Source organism: Pezoporus flaviventris, unplaced genomic scaffold, assembly GCF_033815535.1.
Source record: "Pezoporus flaviventris isolate CSIRO_AGI_PZ_B2104156 unplaced genomic scaffold, CSIRO_AGI_Pfla_v1 ptg000054l, whole genome shotgun sequence".
Classification (NCBI taxonomy): Eukaryota; Metazoa; Chordata; class Aves; order Psittaciformes; family Psittacidae; genus Pezoporus; species Pezoporus flaviventris.
In genome coordinates this window covers 1,476,138-1,502,090 of record NW_026892602.1, presented here as the reverse complement: position 1 = coordinate 1,502,090, position 25,953 = coordinate 1,476,138, and the positions used below count along the sequence as shown (strand labels likewise).

The window sequence follows — 25,953 nt, the reverse complement described above, 5'->3', positions numbered from 1 at the left end:
CTAGCTAAGCAAGTCATCACACCTATGTCTTCTGTGATGACAGCACACTATGCAGAGCACAGACCAACCAGCCAAGAGCCTTTGCAAGCAGAGGTGTCAGAACCAGCACGAGTAAGACATGCACTACCAGGAAACCACCTCCCACAGCCCTCATTTCAAGATTATACAAAAAACATACAAAATACAACATTACTGCCTTTCAGCACCATCTTCACTCATTCATCTCACGAGAAATAAACGAAGTATGCACAGTCAATTTAATAGATGCACTGAAGCAGTTTAGAAGAGGCTGATAGAATTACTAAGTCATTCTCTAAGAAGAATGCAGAATAATTCTAAAGAAAAAAGCAGCACCACTCAACTCTAGGTCTAAAAAGTCAAACAACCTGTATTCTAATGCTAGTTACTTTTTTAGGAAGCAAACAAGCATTTTGCTGATCTTTCTTTAAGGTTTTACCTTTCACCTAGCCTCTCCTACCCTTCTGGCCCACAACAAAAGCCCGGGGCATCAAAAGTTACATAGGACTTCCTGCAGATGACAAAAACGTAGCTGTTCAAGTTATCCAGAAGCAGAGTAATTCTTGTTTTCTCCACAAGGAATACTATGCTAACACTAACTGCTTTGTTTCAGTGGCTGTTCAGTTACCTTTATCACTGACACTACTACTGCATTGTATACAAACTTCGTACCTCAGTGCAACAGCACATAGCTTAGATGGAGCTGCTGAGGGCTCAGTACTCCCAATCCAATGTTTTAAGCATCACCCGCAAGCCTGAGCGATGATCAAAATTATGTGAAAATCTTCAGAAGTCAAGGGGAAAAAGGGAAACAAGTTAACAGAGGTGATGTGATTAGTGATGCCTACTATCTGTCCCAAGCATGCTGACAAACAGCTGAGCTGCTGACAGAGCAGCTGGGGAACCCCCGGCATTCAGCCTGACCTTTACAGATAAAGTACTCTGCCCTTGTTCCTGAATCAGAGACCTGAAAGCCTCACACCATTTGGCAGGTCTTCAAAACTCAGGTAATACACAGTTTTCATCTGTGAAACGCTGAATTCATTAGCATGATACTTGAGTTTTGAAAAATACTGCATCATCATCCAAGTTTAGTATAACTCACACTGAAACCAGACATGCATACACAGGAACTTTTCTCTCATTAAAACACACAATAAAGCACACTGGTGCGTTTTCCTTGATTTTAGAGAAAGGAATTTATACTCTTTTTCCCCAGTCTCCCTTTCTGGAGACTGGAAACCACCTAAGGCTGTTGCCAAAACAGATTAACCACAAACTGCCTTCTTTTCAGATAAAAGCTTTGCTAGTTCCCTTTCAATTTCCAAACAGAATTATTAATAAATTACTGCTCTTGTCTAGGAGCTCATGATCTGCTATGGCACCTCAAAATCCAGCAAAGTCGTCTTCTAAAAACTTGTATAAGTTGCCTTAAGACAGTCACAGTAAAAAAGCAAAAGAAAAAGGCAAATTATTTCTACAATGACAACACCTTAGTATTAATGAGCTATACAGTTTGATTAGAAGTAGTTAAAGGGTATCTTTGTTAAAACAACTCTTCCAAGGTTTTGTTGCTAACCCCATTTTAACTGTATTTATATAATTTTATAAATCTTACCCACACCTCTGGGTGCTTTTCATAATATCCAGAAGTCAGTCTTGGAAAACTCCAACCCTTAAGTGAAAACCACTAGAGAGCAGCAGGGAGGAGGAAGAGTTGGAAGTGAGGCAATTACCAATTTCATATTCAGTGAATGAGTTTAATGCCACAGAAATAAGCATCATTATAGGAGCATATATGAGGAAAATATATTTTGTACATCTGCTTCCTGTCAAGAGTACAGTCTATCCTATAAACCAAACCAGGTACAGCTTTACTTACAGTGATGGCAGACAGCTGTATAACTAAGTTAAGCATTGTTATACATAACAATGTATATTACACAGAGTAAGTTCTCCTTAATTTTGCACCTTCATTCTCCAAACACTGGCACAGCCAAAGCTAATTAGCTTGACAGATTCTGAGACATAGGTAAAATGTCACATACTGATATCTGAAATTTTCACTAGCTTATACCAGCTGAGTTTCTGATGGGGTGGCTGTTTTACAGAAGTTTCATTTCACTTCAAACTGCATCTTCCATTTCAAACTCCTATTACAAATCAAAGTAGCATTAGATTTTTTTTAAATGAGAAAAGTAGACATGTTACTTCAATGGAATAGGCTTTTAGTGTTAGAACAAGTATTCTGCTTGTTGACTGAACAACCAGCAAGACCAAACACTTATCTCCTGGCAGATTATCTGGATGGAGGACGAACAGCACCATCAGCATGAGAAGGTGCTGCATGAATATGCCAGGGTCTAAATTGTTGAGCTGTGTTCATGTTTTCTCTGCCTGCAAGCTGGCATGGTCTCAAAGACACTCCTTCAACATCTGGTGTCTCACCTTGGATTTTATACCCTTTCAACTAGTCTGCTCTTTCTTTTCATCTGCGTTTAAATCAGCAACTCACCTGCAAGTCCAACTACCTGGGATTAGCTTTGTTGTTAAAAATAGACAGGGACATGGCTCCTGTAACACCATTTGTTCATATTTTAAAAACCAAGCTTGATTTGAATGTAGAAGCAGAGAACAATTCTCCATGATTAAAAAAACAAACCAAACCAAACCTGCTCTACTTGAGCACAAGATGCAAAACCTCAGTTTCACATCCTATTTTAGTCCTCTAGTAAATCCTTATCTCACAACACCAGGGTATTTAACTGATACGCTATAGATACACTATCTGTACACTCCATCCACACATCCTGCAGTTACAGAAAATGTTCCTTCTCCCTAAAGCAACCAAGCCATTTCCTCCCTCAGAGATTGCACGCAGTCCTCACCACCCACTGACTAATGAATCAGCATGCTCATAACAGCCACTGCCACAGATGAGACCAACTTCACCCCCCCCGGAAACACCAGTCCCCAGTGAAGAAGCAGCACAGTCCCCTCCCTCCTCTTTTCATTTTCCCAGCACACAGGAGCAAAACGCATTCTTTCAGAGGAGGCTCAGCTCTGACTCAGCCTGCCTCACGACACACACATCTGCCCATTCACAACTGCTCACACAAGCTGCCTCTCTTTTGCTTGAGCCAAGTACACACATCCCAGTTTTGATCCCACCTTCCCCTGAATCACACCCCACTTTTATATAGCTGAACAGCAGCCTCCCCAGTGACTTCACAGATAAAATACTCACCACTAAGAAAGGAACAGCTGTAAACATTTACTTCAAGCAAGAAAGATGTTAAATTGGTTAAGGCTAACATCATTTCAGCTTCTCTTGGCATGGTCTGTATCCACTGCCAAATAAAAGGAAACTACCTAATTCAAAATACCCAGAAAAGAAACTATACATTCATCCTTCTTGTTTAATAGAAATTTTAAAGGAGTATATATATACTCTTTCATAAACAAAATGCAGTGATCTTGTCATACAGATTTGCCATGACTTCTGAGATGTAAAGCTAAGTCAGCCCCCCCCACTCCCCAAACACCAAAACTCACTTTCATATCATTTTCAGAGAAGGGTCACTAGCCTGGGTTTCGGAAAGTGGCCAGAACATCAGAAAGGCAGCAACCTTTTAAAACAAAACAAAAAACCCCACAACCTCCACCTCCCAAGCCCCCAAAAGCTTTTCTAAAACTTTGCAACAGAACTTATGCACTAAAATCCTCGACTACTTGGAGAACAAAATACAATAATACGTTTCCAGTGTAACAACTAAAGCTATAGCAAAAGCTGACAACTCCACACCAGACTTCAAATATTCACACATATCTGAAAAGAAACTAACAAAAAACAACCAAGTCATGGACTGAGTTTACAGCATTCATCAGGCTTTGTAAGTTCAATTCTGAAACAACTTTAGTAATACAGTTTTAACTGGGAATGGAACAGTAAATAGAAACAGTTGCAAAGAATCCCATTTAGAAAGTCACTATGAGTGAAACAGATCTTTTAGTGTTTTTAATCTTGGAACAATATACACATCACTGCAAATCATAAGAGCCCAAAACTCCAACAGATTTAGATCAAGCCTTCCGTTTCATGCCCCAAAGCATACTACTGTTCTCCCCTGAAACACAGAATGTTTCATAAGTTACTGAAAACTACATCTTGACACAGCCTCTACTATGTCAAAATGAGGTTTTATTAAAATTTGAACTTTATACTATGCTGTAAAAATACAAAGGAAATGACGCTTCCTGACCAAGAGTCTTTCCTGAACATCTGTACTTGGATGCCCCAGCTGTGGCTTTCAAGATGATTTAAGTTTCTCAAGGGTAGCACCTATGTCACAAGTGTATCTCTCCACTGATGACAGGCCCTTGCTGGTTGGGTGTGGCACTGCCAGGATGGTGCTGGACACCAGGCTGGACACAGCAGACACTACAGAGGCCACTGCTCCTCTGCTTCTGACCTAGTCCCTCCCTGGAAGCTCCTCCTTCCTTTCTGTCATCGCACAAAGACATTGCACTTTCAAGTTTAGACTACATAATTTGGAGAGGCTGGTAACATCACAAATGACACGGCTTGCTGTAGCGCAAATATTTTTTGGAAAAAGCCCTTTTCAATTTGTCAGTTTTCTTCATTCCTCTGTGCCACTTACACATGCCATAACACCAAAAAAAACGCAACCAGAAACAGACCAAAAAACAAGTACCCAGGCATTAGTTTTCACAGAACACAAGAATTTCTGGAAAGAAAGTTTAACAGTCAAAATTTAATAGGGTTACTCTATTTCATCAGCTATGACAAAAGGTCGACGCAAGCAAACCCAGAGATATTAACAAAACAGTATTGCTTGCTAAGAATCTTGATCCAGACTATTACACTTGGAGAAAAAAGAAGTTCCAGATACAGTCTTTCATACCACAATGTTTTCAGGTTAGAAAAAGCAGCAGAAATACAAATTCACTGACTCCAAGGAAAAAAGCATCTTGAAGAATTTGCTGAAATACAGAAAAAAAAACCCACCCTGCATTGCTAACAGCCTGTACTAGAATCTTAATAGCAACAAGTAAAGACAGCTGAGCACAGGACTAAAATTTAACTCTTATTTGCATGGGTTTGCTGTATATAAGCAGTTAAAATTATTGAAGATTTTAAACCGCTGTGTTTTTCCTCCCTTTATTATTCTGCTACTTTTGCTGCTAGTCTCCAAGTAAAGCTGCACGTATAATTTAATTTCTCAGAAAGATCTTTGATTTAGTGGGACCCTTATAAAAATACTGTACCTGCCAGGCTCAGGACTCAGGAGTCAGAGAAGTACAAGTTGCTGCCTTTTTTTTTTTTTTTTTAAGTTTTAAACTCTTAGAGATATTTCTTCCCCCCCTTATGGAAACCTATCAACTTAAACACACCTAGATATAGGTGGTAATGTCAAAGGTGATTCAAGATACAGCTTGAAATATTAGCTAAAGGCATTTCACAGCAAAGAAAAAAATCTCAAACAACTTCTGCAGTTAAGTTCTATTCAAGAGCACCAACATCACAAAAAATCTATTTTAGCTCTCTAATTACAGCAGAAGGTGGTTTGATAACAAGTGACAGCATTCCCTTTGTGTAATCCCAGATGAAAGAATGCCCTCCAATTCACAACTAGAAGACCATCTCAGCAAATACTTGCTACAATTTCCAACTTCACAGCAAAACCTCATGGTCCGGTAGTACACACTGTGGCCTATTTTTAAGTATGCTTATACAAGTCACCTATTTTTACTACAAGTATCACTAAAGTTTTAGAAAATGCTACTTAAAATTTAGATGCAACAGATCCATTTTCACAATTCTAAGTAATAAAAACATCCCTGTATGGACTCACATGAAAAATACCTTCGTAAGTAGTACCAGAGCTGTGACACACACACACACACACACCCCTCCCCCGACTGCATTCTGTAGTACTGAAATACTACAGTGACAGTTGATCTCTAAAACACCAAACAAAGAACAGCCGAAGAATCTTCTTTCTTTAGTGAAGAGACAGAATTTAATTCACTTTGAGAAAACCTGATATTCTTATGGTTTTCTGGTGGTTTGTTGGTAGGTTTTTCTTGTGTAGTTAGTTCAACTACGTAATCATGACTCCTTTTCACAAGCAGATTTACGTTTCATTAAATTATGCAGGTTACTATTTCAGTTAACTAAAAAACAAGTCTATAACCAAGAACAGATATAAAGCATTAAGTAGGTCAGAGTAAATGCAATTTAAATCTGTGAAGAATACAGGATTTTATTCCTGGATTAAGAATAGTCAGTACTTCTGTTTAGAAGCTAGCAAAGAAAAATTCTAAAATGCTACTGCACAGAAATTTTATTCATCATTTAATAACAAGTCCACAGTTCATAGTTCCAAAATACTGGAATTGCAATTGCAGAAAACATTCAGTACACTTGATCAAAACCACCAAAATAATCCCAGTACAAAGCAAAGAGTGGCTTCTTGTTACAGCAGTGTTACTACAAAATGTAGTTGCCTCCCAGCATTAAACATGTCTCAGGCTGTAACTCACTCCATTTGCCTTCAAAAAGACAAAACCAACTATGCAGCTGTAATTGAGAAACAACAAAAACGCAATGAGCGCAATATAAGGATAACCTGAAAGGCAAAAACATGCTAGGGTTTTCCCCTATGAAGCTTTACAGGGTCTTTTATCAGTACATCTTTACCACTAGATTTCTGCATCAGAAGTGATGGCTGGAATTTAAATCTACCCTCCTGAAATGGCACACATCAAAAAAGACCAAATTTTTCTTTCAACATTTAAAAAGAGCAATGTTTTTGCAGCTAAACATTGCCAGGAGGCTTCTGTTGGTTTCCTGTTGCAAGTATAAATGCATGTAACCAACAAATGCTTACGCTCATCAAACCACTTAACCGGGACAATACACACAGATTTCTGCCACATTAACAAAGTATATTTTCCAGACAGAAATGTCAAAATTGTTTGGGAAATTAGGTCTTTTCAAGCTTTCAGGAAATAGCACAGCAAAAAGGAGTTGTAACTACAAACTCCGACAGAAAGAGAAGTTTATCTGAAACATATCATTTACACACCATGATACCTTTGTGCAAATAAAAGATTAAACCTGAAAATTTGAGAGGCACAATGCAAGTATACTAAACTAGAAAATACCATATTTTGACAACATGGACAAGCAACTAAAAAACCATCCAGGAACTGACCTTTTCTTGCCAGAAAGGCAAAAAAAGTTGTCTCTTCTGCCCCTGGGTTTTCATTAGGTTCTTGAGCACCATGACAGCCTCACTCTTTCCCCTTAAGCAGGATTCAAGTCTAGAAAACTGGCATGAACATTTATTTAACAAGCAGTGCCAATACAAGTTAATAATTATTTTGCCTTTTGTACACCATAGAAACTACAAAACTTTCATCACCCAGTAAAAATTCATAGTTGTCTGTCACAATTATTCTGTAGAAAACTATCAGCTTCTGCACAGCAATGGCTGGGAATTTCCTTTATCAGAGCGATTAGCACTTTCAGATATATGTTTAATACCAATTTCTCCAAACAACAAAATCCTGACCAAAAAAACCCACCCCAAAACAACAAACCACCACAACAAAAAAATCAACAGTCAGAAAGACATTGAATAATACAAATACAGCTTTGGTTAGCCAAAATGCAACAACAATTCTCCCAGCACAAGACCAGAGAAGGACAGAACCAACACTGTATGATCTGAAGGAGAGGTGACCAATTTAAATCCTTATGCACTATCTATTTTTATTCTCTGTAAACCAGCTACTGATTTTCTTCCTAGTTTAAAAAACGTATAGCTGACACAAGTTACACTTCCTCAAAAGTCTGGTTCTCAAGTTCTACATACCAGAATAGAGCTTGAGGGGAAAACAAACAAACAAAACAAACAAAAAACAAACAACCCCAACCAACTTCAAACTGCTTCTGTGAACGCTTTGTCTGGAAAGTACCATCCTGTATGTTTCATGTCTGTTGTGAAATGTGCTGAAGTGGTAAGAAATACCAGCTTTCTGGTCTGCTGTAACTAGAATCCTCATGGTTTCTGCATCGAAAACCCACCAGGTGAGCAGGTTGTTCAAGCACATTGCAGGGTACTGTACTCTGATTCCCCTAGCTGGCATATGGACAAGAGATTATTGCCCACTCTCCTCTACCCAAGTGAAAATTCTTGCCATCAATATATTTAAAAAATAAAAACAATGGAAAAAAACAGAGAAGCATGCAAGTTTAATAGAAATTCCCAGATGCTTTTTAGTAGCATGAAAAAAAATTACACACTATAGTTGTTTGTCTAGATGCCTTCCTGGCTTGGTTTTCCTATTCTTAAGCATTGTACTAGTTTCCCAAAAAGAGAAGAAGGTCCAATATTGCCTCTACTGAAGAATATAAGCTTCCCCTCCTCTCTTTTTTTTTCCCAAGAATACACTCGTCAAAAAGAAGCTAAGAAAATTCTTCTTGTCACCTCCAGCCTCCTCTGTGGGGCAATACTGGCTACTCCTCAACTGCCGCCAAGAGACAATTCATCAGGACATAAAAGCCCCCATCAAGTTTCCAATCTGCTTTCTTCCCTAAATTTCTGACCTGCTGAAGTATATGACAGGCAACATTTGCCCTCAGTCACTGTATTTCAATTGAAAATTACATGTTTAATGACCCTTACTGTAAAAATTATGCCAGATTTAAGAACTTTTGTCACCTTCCATTGGTTTTATGTTCTGTATTTATGCCGAGATGAACAGATAAAACAAATTGCATACCCAGAAGTCCCACATCATAGAGCTGCTGCCTGCAACTCTCCAAGCAAAGTATCTTACATAGAGAAAGAACGCAGAAGTTCTGCATAGGCTCCTCAAGCAGCTACAGTTTGGATCTCATACTCCAGTCTAGACATTACTGTAACAGAAATTATATAGGCTTTCTGCTTAGATAAAATATCTGCAGCATCAGCTATTCCCCAAAATCATCTTCCTGGAATAGCAGTCTTGTGCAAGAGTTTTTTTGGCATATTATTGTCACAGTACATGTTTCACCAGGCCAACCTGTTAAATATCAAATTATGCAAGCCAATTAGCTCATTTTGTTACTTGTGCTTCGGACAACAAATCTTGAAGAAGCATTTCATTAACTTTGCAAAAAAATGACAGTTTCTTGTAACAAATGCTTCAGCATCTTATTTTTTTTAATATGAAACATTGAGTGATTTTCATGAAGAAACAGACATCCTCAACAGTGATGCTCTTACTTTCCTCATTCATTTATAAGAAGAGCAGAGAAGCATAATGTTAACAACTTTGCTTAGTAAGTGCGAGACCAGTAAGGAAACAAGGGGATTCAACAATCCAAATGTCTGGATAACTTCCAGTATCTATGCTGCAGAGATGTCAAGTACTGCTTTCATCCACACAGCACTGTCCTTATATAAAGCCGGCTCCCAAATGCGGTATTTAGCTCACTAACTCTGGCTTTGTTCCTCTTCTCGGAAACTTCAGGATGAGCATTCTATGATACTATGATGGTATGAGCAAGTTTAAAGCCCCATCTACAGAACTCCAATGAATGCGTTTTAAAAAGCTCAACGTAATATGACTGAATAACCGCTCTACAACATTAATAAAAGCTAATCAAAAGCAGGTTTACCAATGGCAAACCATAAGTACTTCAGACAGGGCTGATAGATAGGCATTAAAAACAGCACAGTTGGGCTACAAGTATTGTTCAAACTCAGTTTCAAAATTGCATCATCGTGGCACACACTGTAATGCATGAACAAGGCTGCACGCAGTAACAAAAGTACCTGGAGAAAGGGAGGAGTGAGAGGATTAAAGGGAAAAGGTTGTGGATATTTGTCATATGAGAGATGCTTGGTGTGACTCGCACTCTGGTGACAGAAGGCAACCTGTGATAAATCACTCTTCAGCAACAATTGTCCAAATCTCAAGACAGTGACTGCTTGCCAGCAGAGGACAACATGTACCTAGCCACCTACAACCTCTAAAGATTTCTCTTCCCAAAATCCAACTTCCCAACTCTTAATAGTATTTAAACTGGATGCATCGCCCAGTCCTCAGAGGAAGTGAGAAAAGATACACTTATGACTACCCTGCTTCAAATGGAGTTTCAATTAAATATCTCTCCTCTGTGCAACAGCAGGTCATAATGAATAACACCTCAAAGTATCTAGGCAAAACAAGAAAGTTTCACTTTCCTCTGAAACAGGAACATAAAGTAATGAAGTATCTGGAAAACAAGAAAAAAAGAAACAAGAAACCGAGCAGACTACTAAATAAAATGACTCTTTTGCACAACAGTAATAAAATAAAGAATTACAAGCAGCTACAGAAAAGTAGTATTTTACACAAACCATATGGATGATCCTGGAAGAAAACTGACTGAAGGGACCACCAAGGCAAGTGGATTCTCCTCTTTGAACAAGTCTTTCCAGAACTCCCACCACACCACTCCAAGAAAATAATTAAGCTGTTCAGCCAGGCTGGGTACAAACAGAATACGAGGCCAGGCCCATTCATCTGCTACGCGAATAACTGCACACCAACTTTGTTACTTAAGCCGTACAGAAAAAGCCTAAGAGAGACAAAAAGGAACAACAGGGATGTGGCAGCACCACTTCACTTGGCTCAAGCAGGCAAAGACACCTTGAAGGCCAGAGTACACAGTTCAGCAGATGGTTTGCCTTCACTGACCACCAGCTGCTCTTCACAGAAGAATCTCTCCCAGCTACCACAATGTCCTGGGGCTGTGCAGTCATCAGGCAGACCCAAGTAAGAGGATACTCCACATTCCTGAAGCAAGATGAAACTAAACCACTAGGACTTCTGTATCATTCTGCTAGCACGAAGGGAGAGAACAGCAGGTGAACGTGATAAAAATCTGATCCCAAAATATCATTATCCTGACCCACCTGCACATTAAGGGACTAGCTAAAAATCAGTTGAGGACTGCACACAGCTACCCAACAAGCCTCAACTCAACTTCAAATCTGGAAGAGAAACTCCTTATGAGCAGGACAACTCCTCCTGCAAAACAAAATGTTCTTACCAGATGCCCTTCCATGTCCGTCTTAAGAGACAATCCACAAACATTGCCAAGACACCCCTTAAAGGTTGACATTTGCTAGTTTTTCAACTAAGTTACATCCCCTATGCCTCCACCACCTACAAATAACTCCGTGAACTTCTGTTAGGTAATGCCTAACTCTGAGCTGTGGCACTGTTTCCTGAACAGCTTTAAAGACAGACCTTCATAATTTGAAGGAGCATTAAATTACTACAGACAAATAAAATGATGAAGTCTTGATAACTGTTAAGACCACATGAATTTCATGGCAAAGATCATTTGCCCTATGTTGTGGCACATCACAGAATGATCTTTAATTAATATTATGGCTCTGGCATGCTTTTTCGCTTTTTCTCCTAAATCCCTAGCACCACTGATCTGGAGAAAAATTAAATCCAAATCCTTTATGTCCAGAGATACAACAGATTGCAGAGAACATGTACAAATAACTGCTAACTCTGAGAACATTTTAAATGGTGACAGTGCAAAAACCCCAAATACAGGTAGAGTGAAATTATGGAAGGATAATATAGAAGACGAATTCTACTAAGGAATCTCACTCTTTATCACTATAGTGAGAGTAAAATGGGTGATGAAGCTGTAAATCTGCTTCCCAGACACCCATACCCTATTTTTAAAAGGAAGCATACCTAAAGCAAAAAGAAAGCTTCTACTCCAACTTCATTCAAATGACAGTGTTTCATGTAACACTGGTGGGGACCACAGAAAGTAAAGAAAATAAAACTTCTGATTCAATACAGATTAGCACTAATACTCAGATATTTCTCATAAATTAAACCTCATTTTCCAATAAAATTCCACTGCATACATGTTTGACTGGAAACTGCATTTGCTCAGAAAAATGAAGCAGCCAAAACACCAATGCAATCATCTAAGAAAATTTATTGATAAGGTCACCAAAAAAAAAAAAGCTGATTTAGAACAAGCCGTATCTATCAAATCTCTAGTGAGAAAAGAGGACACAAGTGGAAAATTGGTGCTGTTGGCTGCCATTTAAATACAGTTTTTATTCAAATACCATTCAAGCACCTTTATCATTACATTTCTGTAACTGCTGTAACATCTGCAGCACAGAGATTTCTCAGGTTTTTTGGACTCATTCAAGTACCTAACGCTAAATTACAGCAAAATATAATTTCCTAGTTCCAACAAAAAACTGCACAAGTAGAAACTCAGCTTCTTTGGGACGAAAGCTGAAGTCTGGAAATCTTTGATTATGGCTGGAATATTTCCAGTGAGTAGAAATCCTTGCTACATCACACATGTGGCATACCAGGCACCCCAAATCAATTTCAATCGTGTCTGATGTACTTTCCTCCAGAGTTGCGGCATTCACAGCATATTATACTGAAATAAGCCTGTGTTGAAGAGCCTGGTTTATGAGCAGCTGCACTGAACATCAGACAGGAAGCTAAGCTGCATTAGAAGTGAGATGGAGAACAGTATTATAAATGGGAGGGGAAGTGAAACAACTTCACACACTTCATCAGCGTAATGACTGGTATTTAAACAATAAAAAAAGAATATCTGAGAAAGGAATACCTTCCTTTCAGGTAAGAAACATGAGAGCTGTATGAACATCTCAACAAATGAAAACTGGGACATGTTATCTTACTGCATGAAGTACACAAAATGAACCGTGCAAAGAAAGCTGATCACTCAGTTCTCAACAAAACAAGGAGACTTCCAATAAAATCAAATTTTGAGAAGCGCTGAAGGCCACACACAGAGTTCAGACTGAAATTCGTATGGTATCAGCATAAAACTGAAGTAAAAAGTCAAGAACTTCATTAAGCACAGTAAAAACCAGTCTAAGTTATTAACGATATCAGAGAACCAAGGTGAAAATAAAGCTCTCCATTTCATTCCAGGGTTCAATTATGGGATATTTCAGGCAATATGAATTTCTTAACATTATCTATTCATTTGATCTTAAAAAAACAAACAAACAAACAAACAAGAAAACCCACCAAAAAAAACAACCAAAAAAACAAGAAAACCCAACCAACAACTCACTCAACAATCAAAAAAAAGCTTAAAAACATTACAAACTGGACATTAGCAGACAACAAAGGATCAGGAAGCCTTGATATGGTTTGGATATCCAGACAAAGGACATACACTGAATTTGATGCACCCTGCACACACCCACAGTCACAACAAAATATAACATTCTATCATTTTTACACATCTAGAGACCTGGTTTTGGTTCTGCTTTTCCTTTTGCCATGACATAAAAATTGCTCGAAGACAATTAAACTTACTACAGGTCAAAGATATCAATGAATGTTGAAATTGTCCCCCCAGAAAAAAGTTAAGCTTGATTTTAAAGCGAGCTGAAACATTCTCTTGAATTAATGAACACAGGTTACCCACTAGAGGCCTACCCACCCACTGTGAACATCAAATGCATCAAATTAAAAGACAAATTAAGCATATGAAAACCCCCTTAAGAAATACCAGAACGAGAAACCTCAAGCCTGCAAAGCAGTATTCACAAAATCCTGACTTTCACATGGATTCACAAGGGTGTGCCTCTTCCCACAATTCAATCACTTTGAGAAGCAGTTCTAACAGATGCCACATTGGTAGCTTTGTCAATTTTTGTACAAAACTGCTTAGGCACAACAGTGACATACTTCAACTCTAGATAAACTATTTTGAGCCATTATTTGCTCAGCCAAACACTGAATCAGAATTCCAGAACAAAAATATTCTAGGGTTGTGAATTTTATCTACATTCTAGATCTCAGACTAATGCTTAAAATAACAATTGACAGCTCCCTCCATAGATTTTTTTTTAAATTCATATAATAAAAACATGCCTTGCTGGTTTAAATCCAGTAATGAACAAATACACATTATGTGCTGCTTCACCAATCAACACCAATGAAACAACGTTGCACAGAGCTACAAAAATCACACTGTGTTAAGAGACAGCTGAAGCCTATGAAGGAAATTCTTAATAAAGCCAAACACCAAAAATCCACGGAATACAAAACCTGAGGACAATTCATATGAAACAACTGTTTCTATTGATAACATAAGAAACACTCTCTCATCCTGCTTACTCCTCCTCTGAAGCTCTAGGAATAGCTTACTCCCAGGCAAGTTTAATTCTGTGCAGAGGAAGCCTGCATTCATATGCGATTGACACTAGTAAAGTTTAATTACAATGGTGAATTTGTGATTTCTTCACTGGTGCGTAACACTGCTCCCAGTTACTAGTTTGTCCACCTCGAGCCTCATTCTGATAAATTCTTCTAAACATTTTAGCAAAGCACTCTAGAATTTACTGTAAACACACATAAAACACAGAGTGGCATTCATTGGTGAGGCTTATGTTCTATTTTAATACACAGCGTATCTACCATGCTCTTACATGATTGAGACAACACAAGAAAATGTATGAAGTAGCTTCAGTACTTTGAGAATTCATTCAGAGAAAACAAAGTCTAAAAAATCATAGGAGTAAATAAAATTAGTTTCGCACTGGCAAGGAGAGAGACTTCAGTTTTCTTATACATTACAAGAAAAATTCCTCATTCAATTGTGGGCCAGAATCAATATTTTTCAGTAAGAGCCAGATTCAATTCAGTTTCCCCAGCAAAGCAGTCAGTACCCAGCACAGCCAACTTCACTCCTTACCCCCCAGTTTGTCAAACTTCTGCAAGCCTCACAGGAATAAATGGAAAACATTTTTTTTCCAAAAAAGCTCATTAACTTGAATTCCAAATGCCATAACTGCCCTCAGGATTTTTTTTTTCTTCCAATCAACTTTTCCCACTATAGGAAATATTTATCTTCCACCTAGAAGCATTTAAAAGACCCAATATGCCATTAAACCTGAATATGCTTCAAATATTTTCTGCAGCCCAGTAGGTTTGGTAGCATTAGGTGTTACTTGTTACAAGAGGGGGTAAAATTTTTTTTGTAAAAGCAAGAATTCTGTGGTCTATTAAAAATCTTTAAATAAAAAATTATACAGAAATTAGCCTGAAACAGGCTGTGGGGCCTTAACTGCTGATCCAAACCTGCTGGGGTCTGCAGAAAGTCTCCTACTGAATTCAGTGATCTTTGATCAGTCCCAAAGTATCTACAGCAGCACAGATAAAAGACAGCATCTACTTTTTAAAGATATGTTTTTCCTGTAGAACAAAAGCAGCTGCAAATGATTTCAGTAACTTTATTCTGATGAGACTAAGCAAGCTTTCTGGCTTTAAATCTAATACAGCTTCACAGGTAACCATCACTGTCATCAGGGAATTCTAGCTTTCGATACTAATCTATGGGACAATCACCTTAGGAAAAAGAATAATAATTCAGAAATCAATTCTGAAAGCGATGCTGCTTCTATGTTATAGCTCACAGTGAAACTGAGAAAGAAAACACTTCATTACATTAAGCAACATGGTGAATGCTTGCTGTAGCTACTGGCAACTTAAGACCCAAGTAAGTACCCTACTCAAAGTGCAAATTTTTATGAGTCTACCACAATTCATTGTCAAAAGTCTAATTCCTGGACTGTTTCTGAAGCACCTACTCAACACCAAATTTAAGCTGTTCCCCAAAATTTTGTTGCAGCATGACCACAGAAATAAAGTTCCGTTCTTCAAAATAATAAACAGCTACCAGGACTCCCCATGTGCTTCCCTCCAGAAATATTAACATGCTCTAAAGCAAAGCAATACCAGATTTTACCCAGCTTTTGCTTGTACTCATGAGACTACCTTCATGCACTGAGGTGTGAAACATTAGTAATTTTGGATCATGCATGTGGTCCATACTAATAAGATCATGAGTACAACACAGACATGTCTTTCAGTCATAACAATTTCCTTCTTACCTTGCCTCCTTCTCTTTCAAAGTCGACATAATCCCGGGTTGGTGTCTGTCGCTGCTCCCCCTGCCAGCTGGCCGGAAAAAACTGGAGAGACAGATTGGTTCCTGTGGCCACAAAAGCCTTTTAGAAAAATCAATACAAACAGGATCAGGGAGCAAGACATTACATAAATTATGCAGGCAGTCATTTATTTTTACATCAGTTTGTGTCTTAAGCCAGGCAGCACAGAGAATACTTAAGAGTCAAAAACATGCACTCATCATTTTTCTTAAATATTAAGTTACAAACATCTGATTCCATTTTGACAACATTTGCCATTGGCTGCTTTCAATATAAAATAAAACACAGAATCAATACTTCTTTCAACTCAGTTCTGCTGACATTAGAATCTGTCCTTTCAGTTCTATCTGGATACCCTGCCCCAACTTAGTCCCTGCAATACTAAAAATTGCCCATGCTTTTCAAAGAGCCTGCGTATCAATAAAAGTACCACTGAAGGAAAATGAACTCCTGAGACCTGTTACATGGGACAACTCTTTTTGAAAAGAAAGGACTGTTTCCCTTCATAATCTACCTGTACCTATGTAAGCACTTAACTGAAATGTAAATATTCCTATTTTGTCATCTACAGGCAAGCAGCATCAATATACAGCTCAATTAAACTTCATAGGATGAAGCACTCTTGCCACATTAGGACACCAGTGATACCCGAATCAGCAGATGCTGTGTCAGTGAGACAAGGCAACCAAAGGAATTCTCAGCTGCAGCCCTTTGTAAAATCATTAAAGGGACTGACTTAACCATATTAGAAACATAAGCTGCTTTCAAGTAAGTAATTTTCTACGATATCAAATGAAAGTAAGATTCAGTTTTCTTTTATTTATTTGTAATCCTAACTCCAAGCCATGAAGAGTATGTAAGTTTCTAGACATTATTTCAATTAAAAAAATAAATAAATTTCTGCAAGTAGAAGTCAGGTTCACAGTATTTATACCCTTCTCTGGCACACACAGTCATGTCCTCTTAAGCATGTGAATACTCAAGCATGCTCCCTGAATATAACTCTGTTTGAAATCCCAGGGTTAAATGTAATTTCTTGCAACCAAATAACTGCACTGATTACCATGATTGCTTTGATTTAAATGGTCATTAACCTAGAATACAGTTTTTCTTAAAAGCTGTACGAATCCTGCTCTAATAGTTGGAATCTCCTGACAAGCACATTCTTTTCAAGCAACCCTGAATCAGTAACTTTCTGGTGTAACTATACTGCTACATACAACACAACAGCTCTACGCTATTTAAGATAGTTCCGGTTACATACTGCAATGCTGTCTCTCATAGGATTAATACCTCCCATTTTGAAAATAGAAGAGTTTTATTTTGACTTTTTGCCCTCCACGTAGGGAGACTAATGCTCTGCAGTCAGGTTCCCTTCCAGATGATCCTTAAAAGCAGATTTTTTTTTCCCCCCAATCTCCTGTTAAGCACATTCTCAATGTCATTGAAGTTGTCCAATCATTCCTAGTAAGACTGGGGGGAGAGGGGAATATTGTATTGGTACATTAGCATTTGTTTGCCCTACACAATACAAAACCAAGCATTTCAATCATTGTTAATAGAAGCTTCATCGAGGATAAGCGCGCACAAATAGGAAGCATCAGAACTGCGAGACCACAGACGGTCAGTATCAGGCTGACTAGCTTGGATTATCCCTTTGCTTTTCTAAGTGATTCTATTTACATATCAACAAAGAAGTTATACCTATACCTACCTCCGAATGTTTTTGACTCTTATGTCATCACCACTTAGCCTGTTCAAGAACTACCTTCCCACCTCCAACAACTTCAGCAAATACACATTTATACTCCTTAACTCATAAGGTTTAAAATGCCCAGCAGTGAGATCTTGGAGTGCAAAGCAGCTGATCACTGCAGCCCTTGAACCGCTCCGGTTTCTTCAGGCCCCAAGGGTACTATACTTGCTTTCTGAGAAACCAAGCAAAACTGTGAAGTGCCCATGCCTCCCTGCTTCCACCCCCCAACTCGTGCTAGAGAAAAACATGGGAAAAATAGCAGAGAACAAAAGTATACAAATTCCCACATCCCCATGGAGTCATGCAGGCAACATTTAAGCCACAGACTATCTAAAAAGCTACATAGAGATTTATTCTCTGCATTTTTGAAGCCTGTTCCCTGTTTTTGAACAGATAAAACCATCCACTTAAAATGCCCAAGTTCTTCTCAAATCAAAACCCTGGATTGATACCAAAAAACTTGAGAACAGTCTTGCTAGTAACCATACAGGACTACCCCAAACCCAACAATTTCATTCTAGTACCAAGCAAATTAAAAAAAAAAAAAAGATAAATAATTTTTAAAAAATGATTACATCACAAGTTTGGGCTTAAGCCTGAAAGTAAGAAAAATTACAGTTTTCTCTACTGAGACTTTTAAAGCTCAGTCTGAAATGCTACCATACACATATGCCTCACATTTTGCAAAATCCTGATCAGGTAGTACAAGGGTGATCTAACGCTCATACAGGCAACATAGATATACTAGTACGTTCCATACAAGAAGCTAGTTAGGAAGTCTCCCAAAACAAACTAGACATGTAAGTTATTTTTAGGTTATCAAAGCAATACCAGTGAGCCTGAAATCTTACTTAAAATTTCTCAGTAATACTGGTAATCATTTTCTTTATTCAGTTGTTATTTGATAGAAGTAGCCAACAACCTACTGGTGGTTCTATATTAATGCTGTTCTCTGCATTTTTTTTTGCTGCTTGAAAATATGTTAAGGTCATGTGCAAAGGCTCCCTTTGGAAATAAAAGAATAAATCCTTGATGTCTGGAAAAACCATTCAAGACTGAAAAAAGTAAAATAGCTAGCTCTTTTTTAACATTAGTCATTACACACACTACATTTCTTAATAAACCTGACTACTTGTGCCCTGTTCACAAACCAAAACCAGATGTTTCAGATCAAGAAATTGAGATGCCATTTTATAATTAAGTAGAAGTAAAAATACACAGAATAGGCATTGCTTCTAAGGGATGAAGTTCTGGCTAAGAAAGACGGCAGCAAGTACAGAGGTGAAGCTACAGTGATTTCCCATTTATATAAAGTAACTACGTAAGCCTGCATTAGAAACCTCGATTATAACCTACACGTCCATTAATTTATTTTTTAGAGGAAGGACTAAGTAACTATGTAAGAATGCATAAGAAACCTCGATTATAACCTACATGTCTATTTATTTATTTTTTTAGGGAAGGACTAGGATATACCATGCAATTTCACCTCCTCATGAACTTTAAATGCTAGCAAACGACGTTTTCCTTACCTACCTGTTGTTTCCCTGGTGACTTTTCAAAGGAAGCAAACATGCATAATGAAAATGAATGTGTAAAAAAAAAAAAAAGTAGTAAAATTAAGAGACATACTACAGGGGCCTCCTTGCAAAATAGTATCACAGGTTCTAAAACCACAGTCTAAGATTCAGCTAAAAATAAATTTACCCAGTAAAGGGTAGGCATGTACTTGAGTGTATATCCTTTTATTCACAAATGCAATGAACAAGATTAGTCGCAGTAACTGGTATTCAATTGTATTTGCTGGGATGTACTAAGAATAATTTCATTGTGCATACGAGTAATTCCATCATGCACTATACCACATGAAATAAAAGAGTCATCATAAACCAAACTTGGTGAACATAGGCATTATTTTCTATGAAAAGGGAATTTTACCTTGTCTTTGATTATATACTATAAATGAGAGGCTACTTCTTCATTTTATGAACACCAAACAGCTCAGAACTTAACAGTGCTATGAGATACTGATTCTACAGAAGTAACACCTATCAGAAATCAAACCAGGAAATAACTAGTCAGTTCTTGACTACTCTAGCCCATACTTTATCTCACTTAATTGGGAAGAAGGGAGCAGTCTGCCATTAACCTCAGTGAATGAGAGATATGGGACTAAGCTTGCAAGCTTCAAAGCCTAACTTAAAAGCTTTTGACTTTTTTAAGGTCCCTTCCAACCCAAACTATTCTATGATTCCATGATTTAGTTCACAAGCACATCATACTGCCCAGTCGAGACTTTTAACTACAGACTCCTGAACAATTGTATGCATTTCTGAAAGCTAGTTTCTGGGGAAATAAAATTTAAAAAAAAGGGGGGGGGGGAGGAAGAGTACCGGGGGACCTGAATATTGAAATAAGCAGGTTACGACTGTAACACGCGCAGGCAGCACCGCCAGCTCGCACTGGCGGGTGGCTAGGAGATGTTCCTCACCTGCCCATCACCTCCCTTTAACCCCCCAACCACATTTTTACTGCTGGTGACACGTTCCAGAGAAAAGAGTTCTCTTCCAAAGGGGAAATAAATGCTGCTTTTTAACGAAAACCTCCCTTCCCTCGCCTTCTGAAGGGAGGCAGATACGAATTTTCCTTTTCCTCAAGGAAAACTTTTAAGCGCGCGCACCGACCACCGTCGCCTCCCGCCGCTCCCTGCACTTCAGGTCGGGCTCTGAGAAGCGTTCCCCCCCTCCAAGGCTCTCTGCAACTCTTCATTTAGAATTCCATCCGAGGGGTGGAGTGGACCAGACCAGCTGCCGGGCACCGGGACGGCCGCTTCCCGCCCGCGGCTGCCCGGCCCCGCCGGGCCCCGAGAAGAGCTCGGCGCCACTTACGATCTCGGAGCGGCCGTCGCGGCAGGCGTTCTGGAAGCGGGCCTGCCTCTCCTCGTGCGGCCGGTCTCTGAAGCCGGTATATTTAATCTGCGGAGGACAGGGCGCGCAATCAGGAGGGGCCAATCGCGGCGATAAGGGCGCAGCGGAGTGCACAGACTGCGGCTCGCCGGTCCCGGCTCCCCGCTGAGGTAAGGCAAGGAGAAGGGAAGCGCGGAGCTCCCGTGGACCCTCCGCCGAAACTTTCGCGGAGGGCAAGGAGGGAAGGGATGGGGGGGGGGGGGGCGGTGTATGTACGCTCGCCGCCGCCTCACCTCACACTCTCGGCTCAGCTTCCTGAAGAACTCCTCGTTCTCGAACTTGCTCCGCTGATCGGGGACAACCCGCGGCATCGTGGTGGGGCCGCCGGCTTCCCGCCCGCCCTCCCCGCGCTATCCCAGCCCCAGCGCTCGCCTCGCCCTTTGTTAGCCCCCCCCCTCAGCCTCCTCCTTCTCCTCTTCCCTCCTCCCGCCACCGAAGCTCGCGCTGCCGCCGCCCCCCGACTTCCTTCCCTACTCGTAAACTCCGTCTCAACAGCCGCACCATTCACAACTCCAGCGCCAACGCCGCGCATGCGCCGCCCCGCGCCGCCCTCCGAGGCGGGAAGCGAGGAGACGGGTGAGTCAATGCCCCCCCCCTCACCCTGAGGCGGGCGCTGACTCACCCCCCGGGGCTGAGGGGAGCCGGCGGGGTGTCGCTCTTCTTCTGCTCTCCTCCGTGTTCACAGGGCTTGTCTCGATGGTTTCCGGCTTCCTGCTCCGGGGGGAGCTGCCTCAGAAGCATGGAATCGGTTGCGTTGGAAATGACTCTTCATTTTCCAACATGGTTGGGTCTATGATTCCATGATAGCCTGGCTCGGCTCAAAGGGCAGTCGCAGCACCCACCACTGCCGGAGGTGCCCTGTCTTGCTGCCGTCCCCAGCCCGTCCATCCTGGGGTGTGCCTCAGTCCCTTTGGCAGGACAATGCAGGAGCAGCAGGGACCCAGAGCCCAGGCCTGTTCCTTCCTTAGGGGAGCAGAAGCACCACACATCCAGGGGGACAGCAGGGCTGGCCTGAAAACTTGGTGTCAGCCCAGAGCAAAACACCCAGCGCTTTGCTTCACCAGGGCTTGCAAAGTTCACTTATCTGCATGCTAAAAACACAGCACCAAGACAGCAGACTCAACTCTTGGTTCTTCATCTTCACAAATAGGCATTTTACAGCTGACTCAGCCAAAGAACACAGCAAGACATGCATACCTCAGTTACTTTCTTCCTACAACCACTCCTCCAGGTTTCTCACAGCTCGGGAGCATCGTAAGGATAGCTGCACATGCCAAAAACTAGCTGGGTATTATGATACCTATTGCCAATGTAAAAAAAAAAAATATATATTGCAGCATAGTAGATCTTTGATAAAGAAATGAGGTTTTCTAATCTCTCAGTATTACAATCTTAACTTTGAACATACTCATGTAAATTGGAAGAGGGCAATGCTAAGGTTAGCCAGAAGGCATGACTTGAATCCAGTATGAGCAAGTTAAAAATAATAATAAGGGTATTGTCTGATCGCTTAACTGATTGCATACATACTTCATAAAAAATATTTTTTTTTCCCCTAAATGTACAAAATATGCTATGAGAAGTTTAGCTAATTTCTGATCAATAGAACCTGGCAGATTTAGGCGATAGCACTGTATGTGTTTAAGCTGTATCTCATGATTTTTGATGTATTATTAATGCAGATCCATGTGTAAATTCAGAAGTTAAAAGCACCAAAAGAAGTGCTTTAAAAGCTTTTCTTCAGTAATAATCAAATTTGAAAAGAAAATCCACTGAGATTGAAAGCAAAAACGGTTGTATATTGCCTTGATTAGTTTAGATTAATACCAACCCTTAAGCAAAATTTTCCTGAATGTCAGGCACATTTAAAAGGTGCAAAAATAAGAGATTAAAAAAAAAAAATAAAATCCATATCACTATCCATCTTACAGCAAGATCAATACCCAGATCATAGACCTGCAGGAGAACTGCCAAGTTCATAAGGTAGAAATCTGCTCTCTTAACCTCTGATCATCTTTCACTTCTTGCTAGTACATCACATGGTTCCCACCTCCTCATCCCCCCAGATTCACTGGGCCTTCTTTCAAACAGGAATTTGTAAAAAAAATTTTAAATAATAATAATTTACCAAGGTGAAAAGCAAGATGAGTGGTTGTAAAGCCCTAAAATAAGACAAGAGACAATCACCTAGTAAGTTTGGATTTTCGACCCTGGCATTTATTTCCCAAGATCTTTGGAAATAATATCAAATGTGACTGCTTTCCTCCAGGCAGCTCTTCGTTTAATGTTTGGCATGCTGAAGTTTTCATCTCTCCACAAAACTTTTAGATAAAATTGAGTCAGTATTATGGGAAAGTCTGTAACGGATATGACCCTGCCTCTTGTTCGTGGCCTTAGTTGGTCTGATGCAGAAACAGGATAGCTGGAAGGGGCAAGATGGAAAGCAGTGGCATGGTTTCAAATTATTCTTCTGAATCTCTCAAGTTTCTCTACACTAAGCTGACAGACACACGCAAAAAAAAAGTTCCTGCTCTGAAGACCACCACCCTAGTGAAGGTAACTGATTCCTTTATATTGTAACAGATACAACTTGGAAAAAAATTATTTTAGGCCTGTTTTGTCACCAGGGAAAGCTTGTGAACTAGGAGCAGCTCTTCCTCTCTCCACCCCATTCAGCCCCCAACTTTTAACAAGGTCTTAAAGACAGAAGTTCCTACTTTTTTGTTTGTTCTTAGCTAGTCAGAGGAGAGGCACACAAATTAACACAGCTGCTGCAAGAAAGGCGAGAGCATCATTTCCACAGTTATTTACCCTGTTTGGCCAGAGTCACTGGCCATCAGCCAGCCAGTCAACAGAGATCAGAAGCAGCTTCACAGGTGGTAGCTAGGGAACATGAGAGGGAAAGCCAAGGTTATCATGTTGGAGGTGGGGTACAAACTCATCAGACTTCTGCAGCTCAAACTGTTGGGTTTTTTTGCTTTTTGGCACTCCATCATCACTACACCAAAACAAGCTAGAAATCTTTTTTTCCTGTGCATAACTAAATGCAACTGCCTCCAAAAGGTGTCTCAGAGCAATCTCTGCAAAGCCTTTTGGGGTGGTTGAGTCTGCTCAGATGTTAGTAGACTTACCCTAGTCTTCAGGTCCTTGTTCTCTTGATTCATAAGGACATAAACTGTTCATCAGGCCACTGAGTGAGTCACCTCCAGAAAACAGAAATGCGCAAGCTTGTAGGCATGCTACTTTCAAAGTGATTTCTCAGAACAGACTCTTTTCCAAAATGAGATTTAATGTGTTTACAGTGCATGGGCAATTGAGGCAGAACACCATTTAAAGATTTACAGATCCCATTACAGATGGGATGTTTTTGAGAAAGGGAGCTTTCTTCAAGTGCCACGTCCTGTGTATACTGCTCTTTCTACAGCCATTCTCTACCATGCCTTTAAAACCTCTGTTTTCCCCTAGGTAGCAGTGTTTGATGAACAACTGCATGGCACCAGTACTGTATTGTTCTCTAGACTTCACACATGTGAGACACTAATAAGCAAGAGTCCTGTGTATCCATTGATCTATGGCAGCTGCAGCATAATCAAACACCAGTGTTATGTATATACAAACTACACTGTGATTATAGATCCATTAATAAACTGGTTGCAAGATATAATTATGCACATGGGGCGTGACATGAAACCCACTTACGCAAGGTCTATACTTACAGGTTCTACAAAATTCAGGGAGAGGGGGAAGAAACTAAGCAGGTGAATTGGCTTCTTTCCACCAGACTAATTTTCATTTCCCTAGTACCACAACCAATGCTCTCGGCCAGAATATCCTTACTGAAGTCACCCCATCAGTGATGTGGGGTATTACTGATCGGTTTGTGGACACGCAGTCACATGCAGACGCCACCCTGAAATGCTCCAACTCGCCTCCAGAGTAGCCTTTTGTGTCTAGCCTGCATACATCAGCATAAGCATCTCTGTTATCTCAGGACTCCCAAAACAAACCTATTAAGGATATGGGCAATGCAGAGAGCCATGAGCTGTCAGAGTCTGTGAAATCACTTTAAGCAGAGATGGATGTAGGAATTCCAAATGTGACAATGCACAGCTTTTAGAACTTGGCTAAGTCTAGAGTTGATACCTAAACACCTCAGATAGTACACAGAGAGATAAGAGTCAAATTACAATGTTAAACAAAATGATCTAGTTTTGTATTCTGAGTGGGAAGCTGCCTACCAGTTAAAAAATGCTAAGTATGGCAGGTATGAGGGAGGAAGCAGCACCTGATGTCTTTCTTCTCTAAACCAGGCTACAAGACATGTATCTGTTCGCTCCAGATGCCAAAGCTGGAACTTTTTTTATAACAGATGCCTGCAGCTGCTAATTGAAATAACTAAATGGGACTCTCCCTTACCAGAACAGGACTCCTGCCTGCCTTTGTTGTTCCCAAGCCTTTGAAGGAGTCAACAGGATATTGGAGACCCTTCCCACACTGAAGCTGTCAAATGCCCAGCCTCAACATTCACACCTCTGCTTTAACCTGGGTTACTGTCATAGTGCAACAAAAGACCTAAGTCTTCATGGGCAGGCCTAAATGAAAAGCCAGAAAAAAAAACATCCTTTCCCAGTCAGGCAATTTACACACCCTGAGCTATCTCTGGTTTTGAGCCCTGGCAGTTTAACATTGTCCTTCACACAGAAATAGCCTCTGCTTTAATAACATTGCATATGGCATTTCCCACAAAAGCATGGCCTGTACAGCCTGAGACATCCACCTGAAAACACTGTGATACTTGCATGTCAGCAACTCACCATAATAAGCTCAGGGATGTGCAACAATGGCAGTACAGCGTGATACCAGGTACAGGAGTCAGATGTAGTGAAGGCGGCCTCTGATTGAGCTTGGCACTGTCTTCGGAGAATACATCATAACAAATTGGAAATCTGTTTAAATTCTGTCAGTTAATCAGGGGAATTCAGGTCTTTCTGGAAACCAACATGAAATTAAACTCAAGCTCAGAACCATTACTCCTCCAATGATGCAACAGAGGCTGAACTACACAGAGAACTAAAACAGATAATCGCAGACAGCTTTTTGACTTTCACACTCGTTAGTTGGAACAGTGATGATGGGCAAAGTAGGTGTTTGTGCTATT

At 40.0% G+C, this 25,953-nt stretch overlaps 1 protein-coding gene across 4 annotated transcripts in view; it reads right to left on the bottom strand.

Moving 5' to 3' along the window:
- The window catches only part of CBFB (core-binding factor subunit beta), a 41,002-nt gene extending 19,776 nt beyond the window's left edge, over positions 1 to 21,226 (bottom strand). For 2 of the 4 annotated variants that reach the window (XM_061468943.1, XM_061468940.1), the window contains exons 1-3: positions 21,029 to 21,226; positions 20,718 to 20,804; positions 16,017 to 16,133 (exon numbers count right to left, since the gene is read on the bottom strand). In XM_061468943.1, coding sequence (XP_061324927.1) covers positions 16,017 to 16,133; positions 20,718 to 20,804; positions 21,029 to 21,106 — 282 coding nt within the window. In that variant the 5' untranslated portion in view covers positions 21,107 to 21,226. The remainder of the gene's footprint in view (positions 1 to 16,016; positions 16,134 to 20,717; positions 20,805 to 21,028) is intronic. The other 2 variants (XM_061468942.1, XM_061468939.1) reach the window with 1 other exon arrangement.
- Positions 21,227 to 25,953: the final 4,727 nt, after the last annotated feature.